The sequence below is a fragment of the Callithrix jacchus genome, chromosome 1 (genome assembly GCF_049354715.1).
Source record: "Callithrix jacchus isolate 240 chromosome 1, calJac240_pri, whole genome shotgun sequence".
Lineage (NCBI taxonomy): Eukaryota > Metazoa > Chordata > Mammalia > Primates > Cebidae > Callithrix > Callithrix jacchus.
Genome location: NC_133502.1, coordinates 86,887,291 through 86,912,610, shown reverse-complemented (window position 1 = coordinate 86,912,610; position 25,320 = coordinate 86,887,291). Strand labels below are relative to the sequence as shown.

At 36.0% G+C, this 25,320-nt stretch overlaps 1 protein-coding gene across 8 annotated transcripts in view; it reads right to left on the bottom strand.

The window, feature by feature from the left end:
- The window catches only part of CNTNAP3 (contactin associated protein family member 3), a 218,309-nt gene that overhangs the window by 78,462 nt on the left and 114,527 nt on the right, over window positions 1-25,320 (bottom strand). For 6 of the 8 annotated variants that reach the window (XR_013526380.1, XM_078348872.1, XM_078348874.1 and 3 more), the window contains exons 5-9: window positions 23,203-23,406; window positions 22,322-22,506; window positions 20,634-20,777; window positions 16,103-16,364; window positions 11,166-11,309 (exon numbers count right to left, since the gene is read on the bottom strand). Coding sequence is in view for 7 of the 8 variants with exons in the window: in XM_078348872.1 (XP_078204998.1) it covers window positions 11,166-11,309; window positions 16,103-16,364; window positions 20,634-20,777; window positions 22,322-22,506; window positions 23,203-23,406 (939 nt within the window). In the remaining variant the exon portion in view is untranslated. The remainder of the gene's footprint in view (window positions 1-11,165; window positions 11,310-16,102; window positions 16,365-20,633; window positions 20,778-22,321; window positions 22,507-23,202; window positions 23,407-25,320) is intronic. The other 2 variants (XM_078348896.1, XM_078348890.1) reach the window with 1 other exon arrangement.

The window sequence follows — 25,320 nt, the reverse complement described above, 5'->3', positions numbered from 1 at the left end:
TTAAAAATGCAAGGCAATTATTCATTTGAGCTTAAATAATAAAATGCCAGGGACCATGATTTGTCTACCTCTGATTTAAATGAATAATTTTAACATACAAATGTGAAAGAGGCATCTTATTTCATAATGGCTTAATGCTAAAAGCAATATAAATTGAATTAATAATTAATTGTATATTATGAAATTATATTTTTTAAAAAATTTTATCATTTGCCTTATTTTAAAAAAGAAGCTTGCTTTATTGATTCTGTAAGCATTGTTTCTTTCAAACTTGTGAGATATAATTTCTCATTTTCTTTTTCCACTATTCAAATCTTAGATATTAAAGAATGATCACAGTAAATGTACATCAATATTTATCACTTGAGATGAGTTTTCTTTATACTGTTTTTTATTAAAATGAAAAAAATGAAGTATAGAATTTGTACTTATGTGTTTTTCATTGACTGATCTCTCTCTTTGACCTTATATGTGTTTTTTGCTTTTTGTTGTTTTTTGAGACAGAGGTTTGCTCTTGTTGCCCAGTCTAGAGTGCAATGGCACAATCTCTCAGCTCACCACAACCTCTGCCTCCCGTATTCAAGTGATTCTCCTGCCTCAGCCTCCCGAATAGCTGGGATTACAGGCACCACCATCATGCCCAACTAACTTTGTATTTTCAGTAGAGACAGGGTTTCTCCATGTTGGTTGGGCTGGTCTTGAACTCCCGACCTCAGGTGATCCACCCTACTTGACCTGTCAAATTCTTGGGATTACAGGTGTGAGCCACTGTTCCCAGCCTGACCTTATATTGCTAATCACTAGTACAATTTAAAAAATAGACAATGAAGATTCCTCTTACTGGAATCAATGAAGTACCTCTCAATGCCTGTACTCATCTCCTCCCTAAAAGTCTCCATAAAAATTAAATGTTGTGTTTAGAGTTCTGTTTTAGTAACTGAAGCTTTATCTCTTTAATAGTTTAATACTTTCTGCTTTAGAATCCTATAGTAAAAGCCTCCCTCATATTTAAGACTTCTTTTTAGCTCACTGAAGCTTTATACATGACCTCAAAGAGACTTGGAAGTCTAAAATTTAACATCATATTTTTAAAAAGTTTGAAGACTAAAATCTTTTTTATTTTTATATTTTAAAAAGAAACATAAGTTTAAACGGTACAGCAGAACCTTCTGAAGAATAGGTTAAAGAGTGAACTTTGTATAATACTACTTCATCTCACTAATCATTAAGATGATTAAACACAATAGGTTAAGAACTAAGAGGATATTAATTCAATAAATATTTTTGAGTAATTAATTTTAGGAATATCAATAGTTCTGCTAATCTTTCTTTCACCAAGTGGTGTTTCCTGACACATAACTTAGGTTATTCTTAAATAAAATGAATTCAATAATTCTGTTAGGAAAAAAAAACTAAAATAAATCCAGGCGTTCCCCCCAAAAAAGTTATGAAACTTTCAGGACAAATTCTATTCATAAAGTACTGCATGTTTTTAGATATGAAATTGAACAAGTAAAGATATTAATATAAGACCCATGAAAATTTGAGTCCCAGTTATTTTCATTTGTGTAAGCATATGAGGTTAGCAGGAAAAAGTGTCACTGTGCGTTATTGCAGTGACAGACTTCAATGCAGGGTTGCCACAAGTTCTCGGTCTAGCAACTTCCTACCAAGAGGATGTGAGGACTATCGATACAGCAGTCAATTCTGCATTCTCAATATCATGGAAGGAGGTATGGTTCTGAATAGCAGAGAGGTTTCATAAAGGAAAGTTAAAAGCATTTGACATTCAGTCAGTCTCTATTTCAGGAATGAAGGCAAAACCCGCAGACTATATATACAACTTGCAACTGTACAGAGTACTGCTTGAAAAACACTTCAGAAAGATGAAATCCAGATGAGAAAAAAAAAAAAAAAAGAATGAACAAATGACAGTCCAGAAGATAAGTCTGCACCTGCAAAGTAATTTTTTCTTTTTTTTTTTTTTGAGATAGAGTCTCTCTCACTCTGTTGCCAGGCTGGAGTGCAGTGACGCGATCTCAGCTCACTGCAACCTGGATTCAAGTGATTCTCCTGCCTCAGCTTTTTGAGTAGCTGGGACTATAGCCACACACCACCATGCCCAGCTAATTTTTTGTATTTTAGTAGAGACGGGGTTTCACCATGTTGACCAGGATGGTCTCGATTTCTTGACCTTGTGATCTGCCCACCATGGCCTCCTAAAGTGCTGGGATTACAGGTGTGAGCCACTGCACCCAGCCTAAACTTTATATTAAATAAATCTAGTGAGATCCAGAAATCCACATCCACAGGGATTTGTTCCAAGTCTCTCTCTCAAGCTTTCTTTGGTACAAATAACATTTCCCATTTATCTGGCATTAGGAAGTTGGTGTTTTGTTTTTTCCTTCTTCTTTTTCTTAATTTGTTTGCATTAACCTGACTACCCACGGGCAGTCAGCAGGGCAACATTAAGTTGAAAAAAAAAAAAAAAAGGAAAAAAGAGGTCCCCATACAATGACATGGAGTGAAGACTAACTCAAAAGCAGAAGGTTGGTCCCAAAACGTCAAACTTCTGCAGTCTCAGCTTCAGGTGATGAAGGCAGCTTTCACTCAGGCAGAGCCACAGGATAAAACAGTGCAACTCTTGCGCCAGTCATTGACTGGGTCAGATGACCTGCAAATTGGGGACACACCACCGCATGCAGCAGCTGGGCTGAAGGATCCCGCTCCCAGTGGGTTTCTGCAGGCGACGTGGTGATTATGATCCTATGTTTCCTAATGACTATGAGAAATTAGTGAAACACCAACTTCACTACAGCGAACGGCAGACACAGCAGGAGCTCGAAATACGAAAGGAAATAGAAGAAAGGGAAAAGAGGCCTAAAGCCAGGCAAGAAGCTAGGAGGGTTCTGATCAAGGCGACCATATCCAGATTCTGATGAAGACGAAGATTAGGAGCGAGAGAGGAGGAAAAGAAATAGAGCGGAGCTGCCATTGCCCGCCCACTTCTCTCGTAGACAAGGAGTCACCCAGAGGTTTTCCTGATGAAGAGGATTCAAGACCTTAATCACGGTCTTCCAAAGCTGCCTTTCCTCCCCCAGTGAAGCTGGAACAGGACAGAGCAAGATCTCCAAATCGGCCTAGCACCTCCTTCCTCGCTAAAGGCGTGGGAACTGTGGCGCACAACATCATGCAGAAGCCCGGCTTCCGGGAAGGCCAGGGCCTAGGGGAGCACCAGCAGGGGCTGCGCACCGCGTTTCCGGTGGAAAAGACCGGTAAGCCTGGCAGCAACATCATCATGGACTAGGCCCCAGAGAAAGACGCTTTCAAGAATCAGGTACAAATCCACTGACAGAAATACCTGTGTCCTACTGATGTGCTCCTACTAAGGCGTGTGGTTTGCATTCCTACTAAGGAATGCAAAACAACAAAACAGGGGAGGCGGATGAAGACTTGGAAGTTGAAACCAGGGAAGAATGAGTGATATATTTTTCCATTCATATGGTTTCCTGTAAGACAGAGCACCATTAAGGATCAAATAAATGAAACTGAAAAGAGTATAGTTAATCTAGTTTTAATAATGAGTTCATTTTATGGTTAATTTTCTTTTTCTTTTCCATTGTCAATTTATATTGGCTCAGAGAAAACAGGTTGGATGAATAAAGTCCACAGTACTTTCCAATTTTGCCATGAAAAATATGGCAAAGTTGGAAAATGTGTGACATGTGAAATTCTTGGTGACCCGATGATGAAGCAGTGCAGACATTTTTAGAATCTAAGAGATGAGTCAGCAATTAAAGTTGTTGTTTACTTGAGTAGAAAGTATTTTGGTGGACAGGTGACAAGAGCATGTTTTTACAATTTGGACAAATTCAGGGTCTTGGATTTGGTGGAACAAGTTTGATTTTAAGAACTAGAGCATGAGTCATTTATGGTGATCTTTACTTGACTTGCAGACTGAGAAAAGAAGGAAAAAGATCAGACTCCATGGCTGTTGGAGATTGAGACTCTTGGAAGGACTTCTAAGGTATATGTTGATTGATCCCTTTTCATTTTGTGGTTTTTAAATATCATATAAAAATCCTTTTAAAGAAATAAATAAATGTACAGTTGACGAGTTTCAATCATGGGTTGATATAATACTATAGGACTGAAGTTAGTGTCTCCAGCTGTATGTATTTGGGCCATTCTAAATATATAAGCTACTTAGGAAGAAAATACTGTGGACTTTATCCATCAAGCCTGTTTTCTCCAGGCCAATATAAAACAAATGGAAAGGAAAAAAAAACGTAATAAAATGAACTCATTATTAAAACTGGATTATAGGATTAATTTTCATCTTTTCCGTTTCACTTATTTGATTCTTAGTGATGCTATGTCTCATAGGAAACTATATGAACAGAAATATCCCAAGAATTAAATTTGCTGAGAAAACAGAAAACGGCTTATTAGTCTCTTTCAATGCACTGCACAGCATTCAAGAGGAATTTGGGTCATGTGGTCTTTAACATACTGAAATGAGTAAAGAATACTAGCTGAACAATATAGCTCTTTCTTTGCAAAGAAATAATCTATTTTGGGTTTATATGCATCAGTAAAATTTAACAACCAGCTTATGCTGTTAAACATGGTGGTTAGAGCTGATGTTTCCCAAAGTTTACCATACAAATGGGTAAAGTTATATGGCAAAATCTTTGCCATGTCCTATAGGACATATATCCATATGCCATGTCCTATAGGACATATATGCCTATATGCCTAACATATGCCATGTCCTATAGGACATATATCCATACAAATGGATATAGGACATGGCAAAGATTTCATGATGAAGATACCAAAAGCAATTGCAACAAAACCAAAAGTTGACAAATGGGACCTCATTACACTAAAGGTCTTCTGCACAGCAAAAGAAACTATCAAGGGTAAACAGACAAACTACAGAATGGAAGGAAATATTAACAAATTATGCATCTGACAAAGGTCTAATATCTAGAATCTATAAAGAACTTAAATTAACAAGCAAAAAACAAACAACCCCATTAAAAAACTGACAAAGGATATGAACAGATGCTTTTCAAAAGAAGACATATACATGGCTAACAAGCATATGAAAAAATCCTCAGCATCACCAGTCATTAGATAAATCCAAATCAAAACCACAATTAAATGCCATCTCACACCAGTCAGAATAGCTATTATTTAAAAGTTAAAAAATAACAGGTGCTGGTAAAGCAGTGGAGAAAAGGGAGTGCTTATACACTGCTGGGGGGGATCATACATTAGTTCAGCCATTGTGGCAAGCAGTTTGTTGATTTCTCAAAGAACTTAAAACAGAGCTACCAGCAACCCCATTGAGCACACACTTAAAGGAATAATAAGCCTTCTACCATAAAGACACGTATACATTTATGTGCGTTCATGCTGGCAAAGACAAAGAATCAACCTAAATACCCATCAATGACAGCATAAAGAAAATGTGGTATGTATACCATGGAATACTATGTCGCTATGAAAAAGGATGAGGTAATGTCCTTTGTAGGAACAGAGATGGAGCTGGAGGCCATTATCCAAAGCAAACTAATATAGGAACAGAAAACCAAATACCATGTATTCTCACTATGAGTGGGGGCTTAAAATGGAGTACACATGGACACAACGAAGGGCACAATAGACATCACAACATACCTAAGGGTGGAGGGTGGGAGGAGGGTGAGGATCACAAACTACCTACTGAGTACGTACTGATTGCAAACAACCTACTATACTCATTACCTGGGTGATGAAATAATCTGTATATCAAGCCCCTATTACATGCAATTTGCCTATGTAACAAACATGCACATGTACCACTGAACCTAAAGTAACTTAAATAAAGAGAAGCATCACATGTTTTCTGAAGGAAATGGGAACGTATATGAATATACATTGTCAAAGACTATGATGTTTTGGGTTTTCTATTGCTTATTTCAGTAGTTTCTTTCTGGACCCAGTCCATCTGGCTAGAAGTTGTGAAAACAAAGTAGTGTGGATCAGACTCTGTTATCTGTTTTTGTCATACAGATTTTAGCCCTCATCCTAAAGGAGGGACAGAGTTTAGTCCCATCCTAGTTAAAAAAAAAATCTCTGTTACGTTTACTGTTTTTTTCTACTTGGTGTGGAAATATTTTGTTAGCGAAAATTGTCTATTACCACATATGGCTGAGAGCAGGTATAAGAGGTATCTTGATACTCATACTTGGAAACCATTAATTTGGTATCTTCATCAGCACATGAAATTTCTCAGATCACTAACAACCTTAGATGATTATTCCTTAAGCTAACTTTGCTCTTCTGTAAAAGTTGGCATGCACAGCTGCATTTTTCTGAGAACTTCTTATGTTATCATCCATTCAAGATAAATCAAAGCATTAGCTTCTTGAAATTTTAAAAATCTTAAGTTCTCCAGGTTTGTGTCTGCTTAGACGAAAAAAAGCATCCAACTAGAGATATAAATGTGTACATTAATAAAAGGTAAATGGAGGCACAAAAGATTATTTGAGCTAAGAGTGATTCATAAATGGTGCAGCTTCAAATGGGAACTGGTTCAGGGACCCTTTCAAGGGAACAAAAAGGGACATCTCTGGTGAGGTAAATATAGTAACAAATTTTTGACTAGCTGTAGTTATACAATTGCCTTACTTGGTTGATCCTGCTGGAAAGTCTCTAGTTATACAAGCCGATTGCAACAGCACATCAAAAAGCTTATCCATCATGATCAAGTAGGATTCATCCCGGGGATGCAAGGCTGGTTCAACATACACAAGTCTATAAATGTAATTACCACATAAACAGAACCAAAAACAAAAACTACATGATTATCTCAATTGACACAGAGAAGGCATTTGACAAAATTCAACAGCCCTTTATGCTAAAAACCCTCAATAAACTCGGTATCGGTGGAACGTATCTCAAAGTAATAAAAGCTATTTACAACAAACCAACAGCCAATATCATACTGAATGGGCAAAAACTGGAAGCATTCCCTTTGAAATCTGGCACTAGACGAGGATGCCCTCTTTCACCACTCCTATTCAATATAGTACTGGAAGTTCTAGCCAGAGCAATCAGGCAAGAAAAAGAAATAAAGGGTATTCAAATAGGAAAGGTGGAAGCCAAACTGTCACTATTTGCAGACGGCATGATAGTATACCTAGAAGACCCCATTGCCTCAGCCCAAAAACTCCTGAAACTGATAAGCAACTTCAGCAAAGTCTCAGGATATAAAATCAATGTGGAAAAATCACAAGCATTCCTATACACCAATAACAGACTTAACGAGAGACAAATCAAGAATGAACTGCCATTCACAATTGCTACAAAGAGAATAAAATACCTAGGAATACAACTTACAAGGAACGTAAGGGAGCTCTTCAAGGAAAACTACAAACCACTGCTCAACGAAATCAGAGAGGACACAAACAGATGGAGAAACATTCCATGTTCATGGTTAGGAAGAATTAATATCGTGAAAATGGCTATACAGCCCAAAGTAATTTACAGAATCAATGCTATCCCCATCAAGCTACCATTGACTTTCTTCACAGAACTGGAAAAAACCACCATGAACTTCATATGGAACCAAAAGAGAGCCCGCATAGCCAAGTCAATTCTAAGCAAAAAGAACACAGCGGGGGGCATCACACTACCGGATTTCAAACTATACTACAAGGCTACAGTAATCAAAACAGCATGGTACTGGTACCAAAACAGAGATATAGACCAATGGAACAAAACAGAGGCATCGGAGGCAACACAACATATCTACAACCATACAATCTTTGATAAACCTGACAAAAACAAGCAATGGGGAAAGGATTCCCTGTTTAAGAAATGGTGCTGGGAAAACTGGCTAGCCATGTGCAGAAAGCAGAAACTGGACCCCTTCCTGACACCTTACACTAAAATCAACTCCAGATGGATTAAAGACTTAAACATAAGACCTGGCATCATAAAAACCCTAGAAGAAAATCTAGGCAAAATCATTCAGGACATAGGAGTAGGCAATGACTTCATGACCAAAACATCAAAAGCATTGGCAACAAAAGCCAAAATAGACAAATGGGATCTAATCAAACTCCACAGCTTCTGCACAGCAAAAGAAATATTCACTAGAGTGAATCGGCAACCAACAGAATGGGAAAAAATTTTTGCAGTCTACCCATCTGACAAAGGGCTGATATCCAGAATTTACAAAGAACTCAAACAGATTAACAGGAAAAAACAAACAAGCCCATTGAAAAATGGGCAAAGGATATGAACAGACACTTTACAAAAGAAGACATACATGATGCCAACAAACATATGAAAAAATGCTCATGATCTCTGATCATTAGAGAGATGCAAATCAAAACCATCTCATGCCCATTAGAATGGTGATCATTAAAAAATCTGGAGACAACAGATGCTGGAGAGGATGTGGAGAAATAGGAACACTTTTACACTGTTGGTGGGAGTGTAAACTAGTTCAACCATTGTGGAAGACAGTGTGGCGATTCCTCAAGACCTTAGAAATAGAAATTCCAATTGACCCAGCAATCCCATTACTGGGTATATATCCAAAGGACTATAAATCGTTCTACTATAAGGACACATGCACACGAATGTTCATTGCAGAACTGTTTACAATAGCAAAGACCTGGACCCAACCCAAATGCCCATTGATGATAGACTGGATTGGGAAAATGTGGCACATATACACCATGGAATATTATGCAGCAATCAAAAATGATGAGTTTGTGTCGTTTGTAGGGACATGGATGAATCTGAAGAACATCATTCTCAGCAAACTGACAGAAGAACAGAAAATGAAATATCGCATATTCTCACTCATAGGTGGGTGATGAAAAATGAGAACACATAGACACAGGGAACGGAGTACCAAACACGGGTCTACTGGGGGAAAGAGGGGAGGGACAGCGGCAGGGGGAGCTGGGGAGGGATAGCCTGGGGAGAAATGCCAAATGTGGGTGAAGGGGAGGTAGGCAGCAAAACACACTGCCATGTATGTACCTATGCAAATGTCTTGCATGTTCTGCACATGTACCCCAAAACCTAAAATGCAATAAAAAAAATCTTTAAAAAAATTAATTGGTGGCTTCTGATTGGTTAGCCTTAAATTTGACATTTTGAGACATTTACAAGACATAGCCAAAGTTAAGTTTTGCTTATATTGGCAAATCAAGCAAAGTTAATGCCACTTACAAGGTCAGAGATTCCTCAGGTCATTTTAATTTTTTTTAACAATTTAAATACACACTGTGTGCCAGAGGACAGCTCAGTGAAGTCTTTGAATGTCTGTGGCTGTATATTTGGAAAAGTACATATTCCATGTGAAACACCACAAATGCTGATGAGGCAGAATACAATGTAGAGGACTGCATATATATAACAAGTCTATTACTAGATCTATATTTCTGTTTACACATAATTTTTATTACTGAGAAAGGCTGAATATATTTGACTTACTAGTAAGAATTACAAGTAATTAAGTTACCTCAGTAACACCTCAGTGTTTAGGTACAGTGAAAAGTGGCTTTCTGTATCTATGTCCAGCATGGAATTTCTTACCTAGTTGAAAACTTTCTTATTGAGAATGAGTTTTCTTATCATATATGTGGTGATATGGGATGATAACAGAATGCTTTAAGGTACAGGTATCCATGCCCCCATGTGGCATGTTTTCTCACCATTGTTTCTCTTAACTGTGGCTTTCAGATATATAAGCCTAATCTTTGGACTCACAGGAGCATTCTAGAATACATAGCAGGGTTTTGCTGTTATTCCTTGTGCTTCTTTTAATAAAAAAAAAAAAAATCTTTGGCAATCCCAGCACTTTGGGAGGCTGAGCAGGTGGAATATTTGTCAGGAGATCAAGACCACCCTAGCTAACATGGTGAAACCCCATCTCTACTAAATATACAAAAAATTAGCTAGTCGTGGTGGCACGTGCCTGGTCTCAGCCACCCAGGAGGCTGAGGCAGGAGAATCACTTGAACCTGGGAGACAGAGATTACAGTAAGCTGAGATCACGCCACTGTACTCCACCCTGGGCAACAGAGCAAGACTCCATCTCAAAAAAAAAAAAAAAAATCCAAACTTCATTTACAATCAAAAGATCAAAAGATCCACTTGATTCCATTTCTTAAGCTGTATGAGTTCTTGTAGTCAGTTTGGGCTACTATTAACAGAATCCTATGAACTGAGTGGCTTACACAATAAATGTTTATTTTTCTCAGTTCTGGATGCTGGAATGTCCAAGGTCAAGGCAAAGCAGATGCAGTATCTGGTTCATAGACCACAGTCTTCCTATAACCTGAGATGGCAGGAAAGGCAAGGAAGTTCTCTTGGGCCCTTTTATAAGGGCACTAATTCCTTTCATGAGGGCTCCACACTCCTGACTTAATTATCCTCCAAAGCCTCCTGACAGGATCACTTTTGGGGTTAGGATTTCAACATATGAATCTTTGGGAGAAGCAAACATTCAGTTCTTTGCACCAGTGTAACACCGATTACACTGGATTCATTTAATATGCTTCTCTCCTATGAATTAATATTTATTTATTATTGTCAGTGCTTTGAAAGTAGTTTATAATTAGAATATTTCCTATTACTCCTCCATGTAAAAAATATTTATCGATCTATCTATAAACCGAGCTTTGTACTAATAATGATTCAATAGTATAGATTTAGATTTAAACTTAAATATATATTTTATGTAAGCCAGTGACTTTAGACAATATGATTTGTTTTGTTTTTACAAGCTAACTCTCAGAAGTATAAATGGATTTATCTGCTATAGAGATGTGATTATGATATTTAATGTTGGAAAGTTTCCACTTATTTACTATGTGTAGCTCAAATATATTTTCTTTTAATGTTAAATGAAAATATGAAGTTATTTAAACAGCAAGTAAACTTTCTGCAGATACTTATTTTTGTATTGAGAAGAAAAATTAATTAAAGGGGTTTATATTTTTTACAAATTCAAAGGTATTAATTTCATGGCTAGAGATAAATTCTTTCTTAGTATTAACTTGGTTTAAATTTGACTACAGACTCAAGATGCAAAGCAATAAACATAAACGTGGTTCCACTGCCAATGTAATTCAGTTGCCTTCTCTTACCTCCAAAATAATAGGTGTCACCTGAATCGATAAGCGCAGCCACCAGGGGTTGAACAGCTCTGTCATCGTCTACCACCACACTCACATGGCTCCACTTAGCAGATAAGGACACAGAGTGCCACTGCCCGTCATTTAATCCAGCACCTGGAGGAAATAAAATCAGTCAGAGACAAGTCTATGAGCTCTGTTAACACTTGAAAACAATTGGATTCAGATCACTGAATAAGTCAGAGAAGAGCAATATTTACATGTTGATGTATCACTGAAAAAAAAATTAACCACCTATCTTTAAAAATTTCATTTGTTATGACAATAACATATGGATGAAAATATTACTTTCTGAAGAATCACTATAATAAATTCTGATAATGTGCCTAAAGTAACTCAAATTTAATTATCAAATATATATGTTAGAAGCCTTTACAATGGGATGAAAACAACAGTTTGCTTCAATCTTCAAATGCAAAACTTACTTGCTTCACTGAATCTAACAAAAATATTTTACAAGAATCAAGAAAGTGAGTTGATAAAAATTATGCCAAGAATGACTGTGAAAGGCTTTTTTAAGAAACAGTTGACACATAATAATTGTACATAGGGGTTGCAACAGGATTTGAAATGGGGGAAAGATCACTAGATGTGGTGGCTTACTGCCCCCATTAATTAAGGTAAACCCTGCTTTCACTGTCTGAGTTATTTTACAGTCCTGTAAATTGTGGAAAACTGATAGTAATGCAAAATGAGTTGTATTTATAGAAATGCAAATTACTCGTGCCTGGTGGGGTACAGTTGGTTACTGAACCATTTCCTATCTGTCTGTAATTAATTTTAGCATTTCCTATAAGCCTGTATGTGTAGTACTTTGAATTCTCCTCTGAGCTGATTGTAACATCTTACTGGTTTGTTAATCAGTTAAAATCTTTAACATATATACATGTGTTTCTAAATTGACATATTATTATTATAGATATAATTATACTGTCTTTTAAAAGTTATTATTGGCTTGGCACAGTGACTTATACCTAATCCCAGCACTTTGGGGGCTGAGGTGGATGGATCACCTGAGATCAGGAGTTTGAGAACAGCCTGGCTAACATGTTGAAACCCCATCTCTCCTAAAAATACAAAAAATCAGCTGGGGGTGGTGGCATATGCTTATAGTTCCAGCTACATGGGAGGCTGTATAAAAAATAAAATAAAATGTCATTTAATATTTGATAAAATGCTTAGAAAAGAACTGGAGGTGTGCTTTATATATATGTACACTATTTTTATATATTTACATTCACATCCACATTATTTTATGATTCTTAGTAGTAATTATGAAATTAATCTTTTGAAATAATTTGATAACATAATGAATTACCTGATGGTAAATTTAAATGTTAAGGCATTTGAACTCACTAGAGGTATTCTGTGTTTTAACTGGTAATATGTCAAAGATACATGCCAATAAAGGGGCTAAAAATGAGATCAGCTTCATGGGGCCTATTAAATTAACATTGCGTTGAAGTTTATAATTAGACCGAGATCAAAACTGTTTCAGAAGTTACATATAATAAACTTTAGACTACTAGAAATTTTTCTATAAAGTTAACATTTTAGTTGATAGTCTTAGGAAACCTGTAAATTATTAAAATGATTCTGTGCTTGATTTATTTTTCTTCCTAACATGCATTTAGTATATTATTAGCATTTCAAATGTAGTATTTCTTAAAAATTATAAATTAACATTAATATTTTAGCTTTCCCTTTTAACCTTCAGTGATATAGGAAACAGAAACAGAATTAATAACAATGTATAAGGAAATAAATTATACTTTAAAATCAACCAAGATTCTGGATGTCTTCAGTGTAAAACTAGGCATTGTCTATGCACAATCTCAAGGATTATATGATTCTGCAGGTCAATATGCCTTTTACCTTCTTTAAATTCTTTTACCACTCTGTGAATTGTAGAAAATTGAAAGCAGGCAAATTATTACTATCCATAGACATGCAAATGAATTTTGGCTGGTAGAAATACAATTGACCTTCCTGGTTCCTCTACCCCATCCCATGGAATAAGCCAGTTTTGCATTATATGCAAAATCACTGCAGCTTTACTGCTTATATGTTTTTGATTCTTTGAACCTATTGCAACATCTTACTGATTCCTTCATAAACTAATGAATTAAACAAAATCTTTGACATGTTCTTTTTATAACTGCAAAAAGTGCCCTCTTTAAGAGTATCTTTTGACAAATAAAAGCAGATCTTTGTATAATTGTTTTCATGTCTATCATCCAAATTTGTTTTCTTTTTATTTTCCATTAGGTTGTATTTGGCCTTTGGCCCATAGTTGATGCCCAAGAAAATCAGATACAGTAGAATCTATAAATATTTTAATGAGAAGTTATTAAATTACTTGCCCACAACATAGATGTTATTTTAAACACATTTGAGTATGAAGAGGATCTCTTGTTAACAACTACAACATTTTAAATGGAGAGGCAAAATATCACGCTCACAAAGCCATGAGCTAAAGCAAAATCCTGATGAGATTTAATAACTTTAATTATATTTAATTCTAGTTATTGTGCAACCCAGAACTGGAGAAAGTGCTTGCTCAGCACTTCATTGAATCTAGAATATATGTAATTCATCAGCAGTAAAGCTGAACCAACTACTGTAGGAAAAAAATTGAAGGCGGTCTTTGAAATAGGCAAAAGAGATTACTGGATATCTTTTCAATGGAAAGATTAGCTGATATTACTGGATTGCAAACCATAATCTTTGACTAGGTTACTTTACAGCTGCATAGTAACAGAAGTTAACTTGCAGACCACTGATAATAATGCAAACAGTGCTTGTCCATAGAGATGCAAAGTGTGTACAGGGAAGGGTTTTGCCTTTCCCTGTGAATACTGACGAGTTTTGCTAGGTTTGCATCTATTTGTAATTTCATCTCAGCATCTCTTTTCTGACTACAAATGTGTGGTACTTCTTTAAACTGACCTTACTGGTGTTAGGGTAAACACAAACCAAAACAGACAAACAAACAAAAACTTTCTTAGTGCTAAAAGGGATGCACACTTTCCCTCACTGGTTTTCTTAAAGCATTTCTTTTAGAAAACTGGTAATTGTAAAACTTTAAAATCGTAAAAAACAAAAGAAAATTTATTTAGCCTCTTTCTTGTTTCCAGGAGTGTTTTTCTTGAGGACCTTGGAGATACTTCTTTGAAATGTAGACTTCAAGAAAGGTAGGGCTCTTATCTCTCTGTCTCTGTGGTAGGTTAACTTAGGTGCCTGGCTCCAATTTGTACTACCCTCTTGTCAAACAGATATGAAGGACTTTGGTTTTCCTTTGCATAGGGATTGTGCCTCCCTGATTACCAGGTGAATTTAAGCTGGGCTATGTGTAATAAACAGCACTGTCAAGTTCTCTTACTTGAGTACAAGTTGTCCTTTTCTTTCGAACATGTATGTAATGGGGTGTATCTGCCTGGCTACATAAATGGATGAGATTTCTTGTCTTTGCAATCACATTAGTGATTGCCTGAAATATGCATCACAGTCTGGTTTAATACTTCATAAAAAGACTGTTTCTTTTCTGCCTTGTGAAACTGATTCACTATGTTGGTAGGTAATTTTATCTTTATTTCCCTAACCCTGGTTCTCTCATTAATTAATGAGTTAAAGAAAATCTCTGACATATGTTCATTTTGTATATGTGTGGGAGTCATGATTTTAACCTCTTTTGGAAAAAATTTTATTTCTGAGTAAATAGAAAATAGGTTTGCATTTCTAAAAGATAAACTATATATATATCCCCTCTGAATATCTGTTTTATCTCCCATAAAACACCTGTGTGATGTGGACACAGCTTCTAACAGTCAAAAGGAACCTCTTTTTGAGTACGATAATCCCCTGGTTTCAAGCGGAAGTCAGTCTCTTCCTCTGTGCCTTCTTCTTTCTTAGATTACATTATCTTTTTTTTGAAGCCCCCATTTGGTTCTGATGCCAATTTAGGCACAATATTGATTTAGGACCCAGCGCTCCTCCCATGTGCAAATCCTATCATCAAAATCCAGCAGCGCTATAGTTAACAAAGTTGTCCACATCTCACTGCATCTGAGATTAGTTCTCATCTATTGTTACTCAGTCTGGTATCATGGATGTGAGCCCCTAACCTAGCAGAGATGTCAAAGCATTTGCTTAACAAAAACAGGCTCTGATGAGGAGTGAGGTTGAGAGGGCCTTTGTGTGGGGTGGGCATTGTGCTAATAAAATCAGACTTCCTTCCTATTGTTCTCTCTGCAAAGGAGATCTGAGGTTTACCATTTCACAAGTGAAAACAGCTAGGCTTAGGAGCTTGGTGATTTGAATTTCAGAAGTACGGTAAGTGGAGGAGCTGAGATTCTTTCCCGGTTCCAGGCTACCCCAGAAAACTAATCAGCCATCAACAAAAGAATAACTCTTGGTATTTGCTGGCATCCTTCGCTATTAGGTGATAGTTACCAATTGCCTTCTGTGTATAGAGTATTTCTGCTCAGACCCTAAGAGGAGAGGCGGGGAGGAGAAGGGAAAGAAGTGAGGACAGGAGAGGAACATGCCTCTGGGTGTTGTCTGTTCAATGAGGTCTTGACCCTAGTTCTTTGAAATGGAGGCTGGTATATGTTTGTCAGGAAATAGAGCTTAAAGGTATTACATATTTTCCTTGTATATGGGAGATGTATGTCTGCAGATATATGTATTTCTTATTTCTCATATATAGTTATTTTGGTCAAAAGAACACGTTAGTGACAGCTATGTGTGCCATACAGGAACAGTCTAGAAGGAAACAGCTATCCGTTCCTCTAGTGGGGGCATTGAGTGTCTTACTGCCTCATTCAACTAACTAATTACCAAATGATTTCCATGTGGGTATCTGTCAGGTTTATGGGAAAACATGTTACCTGCTGTGACATTCCTTGGTGACTGTCCCAGCTGGAAGAGACTCAGTTTGAGCTTGCCATCCTTAAGAAAGAGGACGAAACTCCCTGAATCACGTCGAAGTTTGCCGAAAAGCAAATGTCCTGCTCTATTCCACGTTCGAAATTGAAAAGTGATAGACACTTTGTCCTCCCCAGAGTTGCCAGGCAGAGCCAGATAACTCCTGGAGCTCAGAAAAGTCACAGGGACAGTCTGTGGCTGTGGACATGAGAAGGACACCTTTCCCTATAAATAAAACAAAAGAGCACATTGAGCAGCCTTAGGGATGGTGCTTCTATCTAATTAAAGACAGATTGTACAAAGACTTCCAAAGCATTTTATCAATTAGGATTTTATAAATTAGTCTGCCTGCTAAAGCTGAAATCTATGACAGTTATCTTCTCTTTCAACATAAGTAGTATTATAATTGGGCAGACATCATGTGGCTTTCTATGTTTGTGTGTGTGTGTGTGAGAGAGAGAGAGAGAGAGAGAGAGAGAGAGAGACAGAGACAGAGACAGAGACAGAGAGAAATTCTCCATTTCTCTACTTCTCAGCATTAGTAAAGGAGTCTCAATATAATTTTAGTTCAACAGGAGTTTAATCTATGCCAGCTATTTTCCAGGCCCTGTGCTAGAACTGAGGATACAGCAAATAACAGGACATTTTCATACTCTCAGTCTTTCTCCTGGCCAACATTTGTTCTTCACTACACAATCCTCAAAATCTCCTTTGAGCCAGCTTACTATTTTACTGGTTTCCTCATTGATTAATGAATTGACTAAATATTTGACACATGCTTATTTAATATCTGTATGGGTCATATTTTTAGCTACTGGAAAATTATATTTGACAGCCTTCCAAATGTTTTTCAGTTCTAATCGTTATATACAATGTTTGCATACAGTATTTTTAGCATGAAAACATTGATTCTTACATAGTCAATTATGTCTATATTGTATTTTACAGCTTCTGAGTGTCTAATCTTTGTTAGGAAAGTTTCATACTACCCTAGGTCCTATGTACAATCTCACAGATTTTTTTCTAAGATTGTTGCTGTTTGTTTCTCATCCTCCTTAATTTACATATTATTAGTGTGTATAAGACAGTGATCATGCTTATTTTCTGCCTTATGGACACTTGTTTGTTCTGGCAAAATTTCTGAAATAATGAATCCCTGTTCCATTGAATTGAGCCATATTCCTTGTTACTAATAATAACTTTGCACAAAAACTGGGATCTCTCTGGGATCTCTGCTTTGTTCTACTGACTTCTCTATTCCTATCCACTACCGTAATGACTCTAATATAGCAGCTTTTAGTATGTTTTAATATCTGCTAAGTCAAGTACCATCTTACTGGGTTTTTAAATGTTTTTGTTTTGTTTTGTTTGGCTGGTGGAAGGAATAAGAACTTTTGGGGCACTATTCACACATAGTAATTTCAGTTCCAGAGAAAACCCCCAGGAATTCTGATTTTACTTAGATTTCCATGGATTTATTTCTACTAATATACTATATATTATTTTAGAAAAAGAATGTTACTAGAGCAAGACAATCTAGGGTAGTGGCTCTCAAACCTAGCTCAACAGTTGAGTCACCAGAAAGGCTCTTAAAATCCAGATGCAGACCAACTAAAATCCCAGTCTCTGGGGGTGGATCCAGGTTAGGATATCTTTTTAATCTCCTCTGGTGATTCTAAGATAAAGCCAAGTTTAAGAATCACACTGATCCAGGGGTGAAACAACTTTCAAGACTGAATCATATTTTTTTAAAAATTCGCCAGGCACGGTGGCCTGTGCCTGTAGTCCCAGCTACTCGGGAGGCTGAGGTGGGAGTATCGCTTGAGCCCAGGAGTTCTGGGCTGTAGCGTGCTATGCTGATCAGATGTCTGCACTAAGTTCGGCATCAATATGGTGACCTCCCGGGAGTGGGGGACCACCAGGTTGCCTAAGAAGGGGTGAACCGGCCCAGGTCAGAAATGGAGCAGGTCAAAACTCCCGTGCTGATCAGTAGTGGGATGGCACCTGTGAATAGCCACTGCACTCCAGCCTGGGCAACATAGCGAGACGCCCATCTCTTAAAAAAAAATTTTTTTTTAATTTTTGTCACAACATACTTTAGAAATGGATATAATTCAGTTATCATTTTATAAGAATCTTTAATATACGTTATAACTGTATACATCAATCAGAACACTTCTTATTGACTATTTTTGTAACTGCTGAATGGGAAATAGTTTTCATTACAAGAAAATATTTGCAGAAGAAAATTTAAAAAAGAAAACATTTGCCATAACAAATTAAATGCCAAAAGCTTACAAGTAATTGGCACTGATCCATAGTACACATTTAATCATTGGACAATTACACATTTTTAATCTTTTTATCATCTGCATATTTCTTGACCTCATCATTTAGATGGGCACGGCCTGCTACAACAGAGAAGCAGGGCTTCTTGCCACAGGGGAGTGCTTGTTAGTTAACTGAATGAATTCTGGCAACTGATTTTACCAATAAAATTTTTTTTTTTTTTTTTTTTTTTTTTTTCCCAATCAGCTTGAGCTTATGAGGTTGCTCAGGTTAGCCTTGAACTGATGACCTCGCCTTCGCGAGCGCCATGAGCTCCAGGGGGAGCCACTTTGGACCCCCTAAAATATATTTTTAAAGTTTTCCTTTTATATACTGGAACAACTATTTTCCGATTTTTTATATAGAACACATAAAATTGTAGTAATTCTCAAAAGGAATTCCCATGATTAACATTCTGTATCTATATGCACAATTTGGAATGAACTGTCTTTGTGTGAAACTTACACATTTTAATAACCTCATTCAATGTAATTAGTAAATAGTTTTCTTGAGGATGATATCCAGAACCCAGAGATACCAGTGTAATTGTGGTTCTTCTTACTGGCTATAGTCAATTAATAATTCCATCAATAATTCAGAATAACATGAAATGTGTATGAAAACCTGTGTCTATTTTCCTCAAATAGCCTTGTCTCTTTGTATCATAAGGTACAACTCACTCTTATTCACCTCAATGATAGTATTGTTGGAAATAGCCCCATAAAAGTTAGGGTGGGGAGGAGGGATTCTTCTGAACACCAAGGACTAGCAGATAAAAGGAAGCTTAATGTTCAGAATGTGTTACGTTAGGTTTCTTGACACTGATGCCCACTGGCCAAATACATCTTTGTATTTGTATCTGAGTAAAGCATCTTCAACAAAGCCAACTTCAATAACCAGATCTTTTTCCTTTTTCCTGTTGAGCAGCACTTATTATGTCAGTTTCTCCACGGATATAAACTTTAGGTAGAGGGCTATTCCATTTATCTCCTTCCTCTTTTCATTTCTTTTTAATCTTATCAAAGGAAGCTGCACTCTGTGGAGCCTTGCTATCACTCTTCGCTTTGGTGTTTCCTTTTTCATGTATCTTGATGGTATTTTTCATTTTTATGATCTCAGCATGGTACTGTTCATAGTAGAACTTAGACTTCAAACCTATCTTTTCTTTTTTTTTTTTCTTCCTTTACCTTCTTGGAAAATTCATGGGCTTCATAGCTGTTTTTCCCTTTTTTTCATGCTAACCTAAGTGATGTATTCATTTTGTGGCCTGGTGACACGGAATCAGAGATGTTTCTAGGTTTTGGTCCTGCAATCCATGAGCCAACTCCTCCAGCATGTAACAGGAAAGAAAACATTTTACAACAATATGAATAAATATTCCCACAGTGTGCTTCTAAGATACACTGACAACTAAATATGAGCTTTGCCTTTAACTCCCAACTTAGATATTTCAAATTTTAAACACTGAAAGAAATTTATTAATGATTTGGAAATATTTCCGGTTGATTAGGGAATAATAGGTCATTAGACATTGCCAATGCAAAATAATTGGTCTCCTGAGAATCATAATACCAAAAACACATGTGACATATGAATTCTGATTTCCATGTAAAAATAGAAAGTTATTTTACTTCATATAAAAAATGAAATAACTATGTCCCATGAGGCATATTTACTTTATACCTTTTTATGCATAATAAAAACTACAATATTATTCTGGGTATGGTGGCTCATGTCTATAATCCCAGCACTTTGGGAGGCTGAGGTGAGTGTATCTTCTGAGGTCCAGAGTTCGAGACCAGCCTGGCCAATGCAGTGAAACCCCATCTCTACTAAAAATACAAATACAAATGAAAAAAAAATTAGCCAGGTGTGGTGGCACACAACTGTAGTCCCAGCTACTTGGAGGCTGAAGCAGGAGAATCACTTGAACCCAGGAGGCAGAGGTTGCAGTAACCCAAGATTGCACCACTGCACTCCAGCTTGGGTGACAGGGCAAGGCTGCATCTCAAAAAAAAAAAAAAAATTAACTATATTATATGGGCAGCTGTTAAAGTAAGAGTTGATTCTTAAAATATTATATGAAATGGAGACTTCACATGAATAATTTTTAAATGCAAAAAATAAAATGTCCTTTTTTCTTTCCTTCCCACTAGGCTTCCTTACCATCATGAGGATCTGTGGTTTGTGTTTCTTGGCTAATTCAATAACGTCCACTTCATTATAATAAAGATTTTCTAAACACCCATGAAAACTTTTACGTGTGAATTCCCGTGCTTTTCCAGGTGTCGGAATTCCCCCAAAGCTGATCTTAGAAAGAAAAATGACATAAATAACATTGTTTAGTGATTTTCTGATTCATGTTTAAAGCATTTGTAATTAATAGGCATAGTACTAATTGTCACAAATCCATTCCTATTATCTTAGATTTCCAAATGAAGTGTTCTGTCATACTTGCTAATTCCTAATGAACTGTTCTATCATAACGGGAGCTATTAATACCTTTATTTCTGACACCAGACAGTTTTGAACAAACTTAAAGGAAAGAGTCAACACACATTTTCTAGCAGTCGAAAATGTTTCAGCCATGTAGCATATTTTTGGCTTTGTGGGTCACATGATCTCTTTTGCAATACTCAACTCTGACATGTAGTACCAATATGACAACAGACAATACATAAGGAAAGAAAATGTTCCAATAAAACTTACTTTCTTGAACAAAACAGACTTTTACTGTTTTTAATAAAAAATGGCCAAACTTGGCCTGATGCCCATAGTTTGCCAAACTCTGCATTAGATATTATCTTTTGCTATTGCATACAGTAATAAAACTATGAATAATCTGGTATAGGACTAGGATCTTCAGTATAATATTATATGCCAAAGCTACTTATGCCAGTAAATATCACAACTTTTTTGGTTTGTTCTGATCCTTCATACACTTTAAGGTGTCCTGTGAAGGACTGGAAGAATAGATGATATTTAACAGTGTAGCTTAGATACATATGGGCAATGTTGCAAAAAAGCATTAATCCCTTAAAAATATTAGGAAATTGTTTCTATATATCTGACTTTCTTGTTATTTAATAAATCTATCGGTATATATCTTGCTAACTTCTCAAAGTGATCCTAGGTAATGCTATGTTGGTTAGGATTGCACCAAGACAAGAAAAAAATAAAATCTCGCAGGAATCTGGTATAGTCAAACAGCAAGTGTAATATACCAGATGAAATTTCAAATATATTTAATATCATTGGTTGCTGCCTTGGTATTTCTTCATTCGTAGATCTCCCAAGCCTAACACTGACTATTTACTTCCTTTCAAGGTGGAAATGATGATCCATAAAAATAAATTGATGGCCGTGCATGTTGGCTTACACCTGTAATCCCAGCACTTTGGCAGTCTGAGGGTGGATAGCCTGAGGTCAGGAATTTGAGACCAGCCTGGCCAACTGGTCTCAGTGGTGAAAGCCTATCTCTACTAAAAATACAAAAATTAGCTAGGCATGGTGGCAGGCACCTGTAATCCCAGCTACTCAGGAGGCTGAGGCAGGAGAATCGCTTGAACCTGTGAGGCAGAGGTTGCAGTGAGCTGAGATTGCGCCATTGCACTCCAGCCTGGGTGACAAGAGTGAGACTTCACCTCTAATAATAATAATAATAATCATCATCATCATCATCATTATCATCATCATCAGAAATATTAGAAGGCATAAATAGTTTCAAAGTAACAAGACAGACTATTACTATGTATTTGTCAAAATAGTTCTGAATTACTATAAAATGGCATTTCTCTATGCAGTTAGTTTATTTTTCAGGTTATATTTAACTTAAACTATATATCTATAATAACCTCAAAATTAAGATCCAAGTAACTGAATTCTCCCTTTGCTTGGAAATGATGAGTGTGTTGGTCCACGGTGAAGTTGACCTGTGTGTCAAGGAGCTCGATGAGGACAGAATGCCAGTGCTGGTCATCCAGCAGGCTGCCCAGGGTGAAGTTCACGGGAGCAGTAGTGGAAGGCAGCTTAGCATTATCTTAAAGAAGAGGGAAAAAAACACTCAGTTATTTCTGTTTAATATCATGGCTTCCATTTTTTAGTTGAGCATGACAGTTTGCATCCAACTTTCCATCTTACAGAGTTGTTTTCTCACTTTCTCCCCATCTTGAACACAATATCCTTACTGTTTTTACTTCTTTTTTAAGTTCAATTCTACATTGTGTTGAAATTTCTTTCTTAGTAACTTATTTTTTCTATGATTCATGACATCTGTATTTAAATTGCCAATATTTTCTTTCTTAGAACCTCATTATCAGCACTCTTAATTTTATAATCTATTCCTGCTTTTATGATTATATGTATAATCATATTATATATATATATACACACACATACATACACACTAAACACAGATATGGTGATCTTCTTGCACAGTTTGTCAATACATATGCTGCTTACAGAAGTCATACTTGGGATATGTACATATTGCATGCATCTGTCAGTAATGCTTTTAAACTTTCATTTAGATTTGTTCATTGGAGTTCTACTTTGCACTTACTGTCCCAGAGTAACTATCACTTGTGTATTTTTTATTTCTTAAAGGTGTTCTGGTTTAGATGATAAATTATATGGTTATTTTATGTAACTGCGAAAAGATTGAGTACCAACAAATGTAATTTCATATAAACAGAGTTTTTTAAAGCACTGGTTTAAAAGTTCAAATATTTTTTACCTGAATTAAGAAAAAAGACAAGCTTTCCTTTAATTAACTCCAGAGTAATGTGATTTCCATGTTGTCCTTCTCTGTGAAGTAGAATTCCATTGCTCTGCATGGCTTTAAATTTCAAAGAAATAATGTCCCTTATTGATTTTAAAGAATTTTTATCAAGTCTGTACAGCAGAGCACTTTGTCCATCAAAATAAACCACCTCAGATTCTAGGAAAGAGGATATTAAAAAACAATTCTAAATATAAATATGCCATACACTAGCACATTGAAAATATATGCATAGATGTACCACACCACACACACACATAGACACACATTGCATTTCTAATCCAGGCATTGAAGGAAAAAACTGACAATAATATATTCTCTGGTGGCATTGTGAATAGATATATATATATATATATATATAATATCCACTGTTAGATTTTACTAACATTTTCTCAAACTTCATTATCTAGAAATGCTTTTATTAATCTAATCCCAATAGCCTTATCTTTAGAGCAGCTCATTTCTTCTCATTCTGTTTGATTAAAACAATCAAGGAAGAAGTTGTATTTCACTACACAAATTATTTATTTTAAAGTCATTCTTATATTAAATATCAGTGTCACTCAATTTAAAAACCTTATTCATTCCCAGTAACTTTGGCTTCTCTTGATTCTTACACATGTACCTACTTTACTAAAGACGGTCTGTTTGTAAAGATACACAAACACACACATATCACTTATTAAATGCTGCTTTAGACATGTAGTAAATGTATTTTAAATGAGCTGATATATAATATTTTTCTCAACCCTTGGCCAATGGCACTGCTAATGGGCACTGCAATATGTCAATTTGGCTAGGCCATGGTAAACAGTTTTTGGTCAAACACTAGTCTAGATATTGCTGTGCAGGTATTGTTAGATGTAATCAATATTAAATCAGTAGACATTGAGTAAGGCAGGTTAAACCCCATAATGTAGGTGGGCCTCATCCAATCAGTTGAAGGCTGTAAGAGAAAGAAAGAAAACTGAGGTTCTCTAGGGAAGAAGGAATTTTGCCTCCAGACTACCTTTGGACTCTAGCTGCAATATGAACTCTTACCTAGGACTTGCCAGTCCCTACAATCCAGTAAGCCAATTCCTTAAATAACTCTATGTGCGTGCACACACACACACACACACACACAGATGTGCACACACACATCCTATTCGTTCCATTTCTCTGGAGAGCCCTGACTGATAAAAGCACAGAGGTTTTGTGTTTTTGGATGCTTTATTGAGAAAACATGGCCTTAACACCTGTTTTGGTTCTTCCTGCTATAGCTTGTCAGAATTCCAATGCTGCCACACTCTCTCAGCTCTCTGACGGGGTCTTAAAATTTCACTATAAATGTCACATATGTTCAGTTCATCAAAAAAACAAGTTATGTTATCAGTAATATAAAATAATATTTGATATATTTGTCAAAATCACATGAAATAATGAATATTACCCAGAAAATCTTTTTCAAAAAGTAAAAAGAAGAAAAGCAATTGTCCTTTGAAAAATATATTTATTTAATAAATGAAGATGCATGAAAACCGAGTGAAATATGAAACTATTTGAAGCTAACTAACTGATGTCATTCATGCCAATAAGATGGCATTATTTGTTTAATTATAATATTTAATTTCACAAAAATACTACTAGTACTTTTTGCATGGCTATCCATTTTATTCACATTATTTGAGATATATATAATAAGCCACACTTCAAAAATTGTCCATTTTATGTAGCTATTGTTTAAAAATTTAGAAGTTTGATTTTCTCACATTGGGTTAATTCCTTATATGGAATTAATCATTATGCAGTATCAACTGCATAATGAATGAACACTACATTCTGAGTAAAATAGGTGTAAACTAAACAATTATTCCTTGTTATATAATTTATTATATGTTCATGAGAAAAACAAAACTCTCTGTCAAATATAAATGAAGACATCTAATATTATTATTTCATGGCCATAAAAAAAGGGAGACTTGAAAAAGACTGACTATAGACTTTCACATTTTTAGCAATGTCCTAATACGTAGGTTTTTATCATGTCTTTATTTGTTTCTTGAAGAAAATATTACTATTTGAGCTATAATT